The sequence below is a fragment of the Miscanthus floridulus genome, chromosome 9 (genome assembly GCF_019320115.1).
Source record: "Miscanthus floridulus cultivar M001 chromosome 9, ASM1932011v1, whole genome shotgun sequence".
Taxonomy (NCBI): Eukaryota; Viridiplantae; Streptophyta; class Magnoliopsida; order Poales; family Poaceae; genus Miscanthus; species Miscanthus floridulus.
The window spans coordinates 89,773,411-89,782,063 of record NC_089588.1 but is presented as its reverse complement, the minus strand read 5'-3'; the positions used below and the strand labels follow the sequence as shown (position 1 = coordinate 89,782,063).

At 43.1% G+C, this 8,653-nt stretch overlaps 1 protein-coding gene and 1 pseudogene across 1 annotated transcript; both read left to right on the top strand.

Moving 5' to 3' along the window:
• Window positions 1-1,941: 1,941 nt before the first annotated feature.
• On the top strand, window positions 1,942-3,626 carry LOC136480265 (uncharacterized; annotated as a pseudogene).
• Window positions 3,627-3,668: 42 nt separating this feature from the next.
• Window positions 3,669-8,315, top strand: LOC136480264 (uncharacterized). The gene is made up of 8 exons (XM_066477858.1): window positions 3,669-4,482; window positions 4,594-4,694; window positions 4,785-4,880; window positions 4,978-5,460; window positions 5,938-6,003; window positions 6,125-7,174; window positions 7,571-7,939; window positions 8,226-8,315. The coding sequence occupies exons 1-8, from the start codon at window positions 3,669-3,671 to the stop codon at window positions 8,313-8,315; spliced, it is 3,069 nt and encodes a 1,022-aa protein (XP_066333955.1).
• The last annotated feature ends 338 nt before the right edge of the window (window positions 8,316-8,653 follow it).

Sequence of the window (8,653 nt, the reverse complement as noted above, 5' to 3'; positions counted from 1 at the left end):
CGGGCTCTGCGCTCGACGTTATAGATTATAGGCTATCCGAGGCCGAGAGCTCAGAGCAGAATTTATTGCTCGGTTGACATTTATGCCATCTACAGTCATTTTGATAACTGCCGAGCAGCATATGTTTTGCTCTTTTCTCTATGGAGAAGGCCCAGTTTCTGATCTCTCCCTACAAGTGCAACGGGCTCTGTGCTCTGCGTTATATATCAATTGCATCGTATGTATATATTCCGTTGCTTATTACACTCCACTAGAAATTCCGTTATGCTTCGAGCCCTAGTCATCATGGATAGATATATTCTTCTGACGTAAATGAATAACCACTTTTTCCCTGGCTTGATTATTCCATCTCGCGAAGATACCTCTTTATTATTATCATTCATTAGTATCTCTACTATAATTGAAAACTTGAGACTCATCACGGAGGCTTCAACGCTCTCGTCCGTATAAAAGGAAACAAACGCCATCCGTATCGACGAAAAAAAGAAAACAAAAATTCCCTTCCGTGCGAGCATGCCCGACGCCCGCCCATCCGTCATCGACGAAAAAAAAGGAAGCCCGACGCCCGCCCGTCCGTCACGGCAACCAGCAACGGCGATTCCGCGACGTGCCCGTGCTAGCAGTCCACGACAGAGGACGACCGGGATCCTGATCATGGCAACTAGCAACGGCGATTCCGCGACGTACGATCAGCGGCGGCGACACGTCCCTCCATCGTGATCTACATCGAGTGCCGACCGCAACGTCGACTCCGAAAGCTCCACGGAGATCATGCGCGTGGCCAGTGCCCCCACCTCCACGGACAAAGCCTGAGACCTCACACACTTGAAGGTTTGCCTTGCCTTCCTTTTTTTATTTCCGTCCATGACGGAGGACGACCGGGATCCTGATCACGGCAACCAGCAACGGCGATTCCGCGACGTACGATCAGCGGTGGTGACACGTCCCTCCATCATCATCTACATCAAGTGTCGTCCGCGACGTCGACTCTGAAAGCTCCACGGAGATCATGCGCGTGGCCAGTGCTCCCACCTCCACAGACAAAGCCTGAGACCTCACGCACTTGAAGGTTTGCCTTGCCTTCCTTTTTTTTATTTCCGTCCACAACGGAGGACGACTGGGATCCTGATCACGGCAACCAGCAACGGCAATTCCACGACATACGATCAGCGGCGGCGACACGTCCCTCCATCGTGATCTACATCGAGTGCCGTCCGCGACGTCGACTCCGAAAGCTCCACGGAGATCATGCGCGTGGCCAGTGCCCCCACCTCCACGGACAAAGCCTGAGACCTCACGCACTTGAAGGTTTGCCTTGCCTTCCTTTTTTTTATTTCCGTGAAGGCTAGGGTTTATTTGAATGCCTGAATGCCTGGGCTTAGGTTTGCCTTGCCTTTCTTCAAATCTAGAGCCAGTGACAATGAATTGATTAATGCTTTGCTTAAACTTTGGCACTACATAGTTTCAAAGCTTAAAACTTGATGCACCTGTGAAGCCAAGCCATTGTGAAAATGTGATTTTGTTTCATGGGTGTACACTGGGAAGCTAAAGCTATAGCTCCAATATGTTTATCTGCACTATCATGTCATCTCATGACTATTGTGTTTGTTTGGTGTGACTGAGCCTCCCAAATCTAATGAATCGTAACATCGAATGATTGCTATACCTATATGTGACATTTTATCCTTAACATTGTAGCTTCTGGTTGACAACACCTAATCCTGCTTGTCGCCAGAGGTTGTACCTAATCCTGCTTGTCTCCAGGTTCTGGATGCTCGGTGGTGATTGGTTTCGCTGCTAAAACGACCTGGAGATCACCTATACTACACGCCTGGGTACACCATCGTAGCTACCACACATAAGAGTTCAAGGTAATTCTGTGTCCATGTTAATGTTAATTTAAGTGGAGATAATAATAATTGTGTACATAGGGAAGAGGCGATGTCTACACCGGGAGATCCACGTGACGGTCAGAGCAAAATGTCTACGCCGAGAGATACGCGCGGAGCGCAAAGCCAAATGATTACGCCGACATATACACGTGAACCACTAAGTGATATCACCAACGTCAGCCAAATGATTACGCCGACATATACACGCGAACCACTAGGTGATATCACCAATGTCATAGGTATGCTTAAAATATTTTCGTATGCAAACCTTTTCATATTTTTCACTATTTACTAGAAGGATGTTTTCATATTTTTAGATGAGGAATCGCGGAGGAGGGAGCAAAGGAATATGCAGCAACGGAAACGTTGAGCTGATATGTCCATGGAACAAAGGGATGAGATCAATTAGAAACAACGTGAGTACCGAGAACGGAAGAAACATGCAACCCAGAATAGTAGCACTTCCGCAGCTTTGCGTGAGACGGTGCCGTTAACTTCAGCATCGTCCATAGGTATTTAATCTCTTTCTATTTTTGGACACTTATTATTACACCATAACCTGTTTTGATTAAGTAGAGGTCAACCATTTTGTGCCACCCAATCATAGGACTTGACGAAACTGCCGACCCATAGAATGAAAACACGCCAAATATATTTTCCAACAGAGATATGGAAACAAATAGTAGAGATGTTGGCGTAGGCACGGCAAACACAAGAGTCAGTACGCTGTCTGTGGACATAAGCGACAGTGACCTAGGTATAAGTGATGGTTATTTTGTAAAGGAAACACACTTTTTATGTCTACACACCCCATCTATATATATTGACTTTAACATGTGCCTTTGTCTCTAGAGACGAGACCTATGGACAGTGCCGATGCTAGGAGGGAAGCAAGGAATGCACGTGCACGCAAACGAAGAGCTGGAATGACCGATCAACGAAGGGAGGAAGCTAATAGGAAACAACATGAATACCGAGCACGGAGGAAAGCTGCAATGCAAAATAATAGCCCCACCTCTGTTGTGTCCCAAACATTGCCGGCGTCTTCACCAGCTGGTGAGATATAATAACTGTTCAAATTGTGCATTTTCTCAACCAACTGATGCATCATTAACTGTTGTCCCTGCTATGTCAAGGTGCAGCTTTTGGAACTGGCTTACCAACTATATTGGAAGATGACGAGTTAGCAGATCCCATAGAGTGGCTACACCAAAATGATAATTACGTTCCATGAGCTAGAGGCACATGTACGGCCCCTCCTGGCCCATTGCCTACTTCCGGTGAGTCAAGCGAGCACAACAACGTCATGCTTTTTTCAATAAAATATAATTTAAATATATGTTAGCATACTTATTTTTAAAATATTTGCAGAACTTCATTTACCTAAACTACACAATGAAGAAGAATTTGACCGTGAACTATTTGAACCAACGCATGATGGTTGGGACGGTGATGAAGATGCCATAGACGCCGGCCATGGATTGTAGAATGAAAACTTATACGATGATGGAGTCATTCACCAACATGCGCAAGGTACTGTGACAACAATATATATGCCTGGTTACAAGTCTAGCTTCACTTTGGCATGTTTATATATTAAATGAAAATAATTACTGCAATGTCTACACAGGTCATGATTATGAGTCATATCGCATGCTTCCAGAGGGTCCAGCTACAAACAGTGTGACACATGATGATCCATATGATTACATCTACCAGAACCTGCCAGAATGACATAAATTGAGAAAGGTCCCTGACTGCAGTTATTGTGGTGCGATGAGGTTTCAGGGTGAGACACCCGGGTTTTGTTGTAGAAAAGGAAAAGTACAGATACATATACCAGATGTTCCTGCAGAGCTCAAAAGGTTGTTCACAATTCAAGTGCACGATGATGCAAAATATTTCAGGAAACATATACGTGATATCAACTCACATTTCTCCTTTGCAAGTCTAGGGGTTACCACTGATGACAGATATAAAAGTCTAGTAGGGACCGGTGTTTATACATTTCGAGTTCATGGTGGGCTGTACCACCGTCTTGACCACCTAGTGCCAGGTGGCCGCGGTGCTCGGCATTTGCAGCTCTACTTTTATGATAGAGAAGATGAGGCCTTATCACATAGAGTCAAAAGGTCCCCTGATCTTGATATTAACATCATTTGGACTATCCTAGCAATCTTGCAAGATAACCCATATGTTCAGACTTTTAGGAGAAATGGGGATTTTCCAAACTTGGATGAGTACCGAATTGAACTCAATACAAATATCACGCCTGACCAAAGAAGGTACAATGCCCCAACTGCATCCCAAGTTGCTGCTATTTGGATGGATGGGAACCATCCACAAAGATGTTTTGATAGAAGCGTGGTTGTATATGGAAAGACTGATCATTGTCCGCAGTATATCCGGGCATGGCATGGTTGTTATGACGCCTTAGCTTATCCTGTATATAACCCACGAGGGGAGACAGGATGGAACAAATATATGCCGTATAGTGGGAGTCCATTCACTCCACCATCTGCAACCGTGGCTTCTACAAATAATCAATGGCCAGAGAGTAGAGATGAAGGGACGTCTGGTGGTAATCATGGTATTATCTCTTAGTAATAATATTTTTTCCTATAATACTTACTGCTATACTAATGATTTGATGCTATAGTACCATATTATAAAATGTTCTAATATTTTATCTATTTCCCAGCTGATAATAATAATGAGAATCTAGTGGAAGATGGCGACAATGAAGTACAAGAAGGTGACGTCCTAGGTGGAGTTGCTGATGCAGCACAATCTGCAAAATATGTAACGGCACGAGAATACTACTGCTTCAAGTTGCAAGTCAGAAGGGGAATTTTTAATATTTTATTATTCAGAGGACATCTTTTCCAACAGTGGGCTGTGGATATGTATATAAAGATTGAGTCTATGAGGCTAGATTGGTACTCTAATCCTGATAACCAAAAACTAATACGAGCCGAGCTATACCAGGTAAACACTCATAATCTATTGTTTGTAATTGTTTTTTACGATCTTTGCATGCTTGTTACTACATAAAGCTAAAATTAAGTGCTTAAATAGATTATAGGGACCGGTTGATGTTATATCTGTGGGAGAGATGCATGGTTCTAAGGTTGGCAAGAGAATTGTGCTGCCAAGATCATTCCCTGGATGTGATCGAGACATGCAGCAAAGATTCCTTAATGCAATGGCTATTGTGCAACGTTTTGGCAAGCCTAATTACTTCATCACCATGACATGCAATCTGTACTGGGAAGAGATAACAAGCAATCTTGAACCGGGGCAGGATCCAGAAGATAGGCCAGAACTGGTTGCAAGAGTATATAGGGCAAAGTTGCGGGACCTAAAAGAACTCCTAATCAAGAGGAAGTACTTTGGTGAAGTTGCTGCATATGTTCATGTTACCGAGTTCCAAAAAAGGGGTCTGCCACATGAGCATTTCTTGTTGATCATGAAATCAGGGAGTAAGTTGACAACCCCAGATGCATATGATCGAGTTGTTTCAGCTGAGATACCAGACAAGGATAAATATCCAGAGTTGCATGATCTGGTTATTCGCCATATGCTACATGGCCCATGTGGGGTGCTAAACAAATATTGTGCATGCATGGTGAATGGAGAGTGTCGCTTTCAGTACCCTAGACAGTTCTGTGAGGCAACCCAACAAGGAAAGGACTCATATCCAACCTACCGAAGAAGAGATGACGGACGTCGAGTTAGGATCAGGAGAGCAGAGTTAGATAATAGGTGGGTTGTGCCATATAACCCCGATCTGCTGTTTAGATACAACTGTCACATAAATGTTGAGGCATGCTCAAGCATTAAAGCAGTGAAGTATTTGTTTAAGTACGTATATAAAGGCCACGACCAAGCATCATTCTCAGTAAATGCAGACCAAGATGATAGAGATGATGGGGTCATCAATGAGATAAAGCAATATAGGAATGCTAGGTACATATCTCCACCAGAAGCTATGCACAGGATATTCGGATTCCCGATGTTTTGAGTTTATCCTTCAGTATTGCAGCTCCAGCTACATTTGCCAAATATGCAGTCTGTGACATATAAAGATGATGAAAACCTGGAGGATGTTGTGAGTCGCCCGGGTTCTAACAAGACAACACTCATGGAATATTTTAGTAAAAACCATGAAGAAAGGGCAGCAAGGAAAATATTATATAGAGAATTTCCGGAACACTACCGATGGATCGCAGGGAAAAAAAGTGTGGCAAGGAAGAAAACAAGCGTCAGCACAGATAGGGCGGATTGTCTATGCTAACCCTGCTGAAGGTGAGAGATACTTCCTAAGAGTACTACTAAATCATGTGAGAGGTGCAACATCATTTGAGGATTTGAGAACAGTGGCTGGTGTAACATACTCTACTTTTAGGGAGGCATGTGAGAAAAGAGGGCTTATCGAGACAGATAGATCAATTGATCACTGCTTGGCTGAGGCCACCACTTTCCAGATGTCGTGTGCCTTGCGGAGGTTGTTTGCTACCATTCTTGTGTTCGGTGAGGCCACTAACATACGTGGATTATGGGACAAGCATAAGGGTGCGTTAGGTGAAGACTTTAGCCGGGACAATACCAACACGTCAACAGTGGAGCAAATGGTGCTCAGGGACATACAGGATATGCTTCACTCGATGGGCAAAGATATCAGAGATTTTGGTCTACCACCTATTTGCGATATGGGTCCAACCTCCATTGACATGATGAAAGAGGTTAGAGAGGAGCAGAATGTCTCTATTGACCAAGAACACCTAGATATTTTTGATTCTCTTAACAAGGAGCAGAGAGCAGGGTTTGATGAAATCATTCAGCAAGTCTTTGCCAAAAAGAGCCAAGTTTTTTTTGTTGATTGTCCGAGAGGCACAGGAAAGATGTTCCTATACAAGGCCTTGCTTGCTAGAGTTCGCTCCAAAGGATTAATAACCATCACAACTGCCACATCTGGTATAGCAGCATCAATATTGCCCGAAGGACGCACTGCACACTCTAGGTTTAAAATTCCAATTAAAATTGGGGACAACACCATGTGCAACTTTACAAAGCAAAGTGGCACTGTAGAATTGCTTCGTAGGGTGTCTTTAATTATTTGGGATGAAGTTGCCATGACCAAGCATCAGTGCGTCGAGACACTAGATAGGTCCCTACAGGATATCATGGAATGTGCTTTGCCATTTGGAGGAAAGGTCATGGTATTTGGTGGAGACTTTAGACAGGTCCTTCCTGTGGTGCCACGTGGGACAAGGGCACAGGTAACTGATGCTACCTTGCAAAGATCCTATTTGTGGGATAAAATAAGGAAGATATGATTGTCACAAAACATGAGAGCACAATCAGACCCTTGGTTCTCTAAGTACCTACTACGAATTGGAAATGGAACCGAGGAAACGATTGGAGATGATTATGTTTGACTCCCTGATGACATTGTGATTGTATATACTGACACGGATGTCGCAGTCAACAGACTCATTTCCTCTGTGTTCCCGTCACTTGAAGGGCATGCAACATCAGCCGCCTATATGAGCAGACGGGCCATTCTATTGACCAAAAATGAACATGTTGATAGGTTGAACGCAATGATGATTGGACGGTTTCCAGGTGAGGAAAAGGTTTACCACAGCTTTGACACTATTGTTGACGATCCTCAGAATCACTTCCCTATTGATTTTTTGAACTCAATAACTCCAAATGGCCTCCCCCCGCATGAGCTGAAGCTAAAAATCAACTGTCCTGTGATTCTTCTCCGCAATCTTGATCCTAACAATGGGTTGTGCAATGGTACAAGGCTTATGGTCAGAGCATTGACAGACAACGCAATTGATGCTGAGATTGTTGGTGGACAGCATGTGGGGAAAAGAGTTTTCATACCAAGGCTACCATTGTCTCCCTCGGATGATATTTCTCTGCCTTTTAAGTTTAAGAGAAAGCAATTCCCAGTGAGGTTAAGTTTTGCCATGACCATCAACAAGTCACAGGGACAGACCATCCCTAATGTTGGGATCTACCTTCCAGAACCGGTATTTTCGCATGGACAGCTTTATGTTGGTTTATCAAGGGGGGTGTCAAGATCAACAACAAGAATTTTGGCAAAGCCAAAAGATGACTTGGATGCTACAGCAAAGAGCACCAAGAATATAGTTTACAGAGACGTCCTAAATTGGTGATTGACGGTGTGTATACTTAGACAATTTTATAAGTCCTCATAAGAATAAATATTGCTGCTCGTATGCTTGATTCCTTTACTTTTTAGTATCAGAGTCCTATTTGTCTCTTATATACAACATTTGATTTCAAAACTTTCAGGTTCATTTCACTGTGAAGAAACGGGACAGGCCAGTTCCTCTAGCAGGGGTGACAACAGGCAAGAAACTTGCAATCTTAACTTGCTCATAGATGGCGGTGGTATGCACTGCTAAGCTTATTTGGATGGGGTCGCTTAATGAAGTAGACCTTGGAGGTTTAGATGATAATTTAAAGACAGCATATAACTTGTTCCAGATGGTAGACTTCAATTTTTTTTGCCATCGAATAAGACAGATTCAACCATCCAATAATCTTTCTCATCCTCTTCCATCAAATCAATTATTTGAATATATATATATATATATATATATATATATATATATATATATATATATATATATTATGCCCTATTTGCTTCCAGTTTCAGTTAACACGATATGTTCAGTTTTAGTTAACACGACATTATGCCTTGTTGTCTAACAGATTCA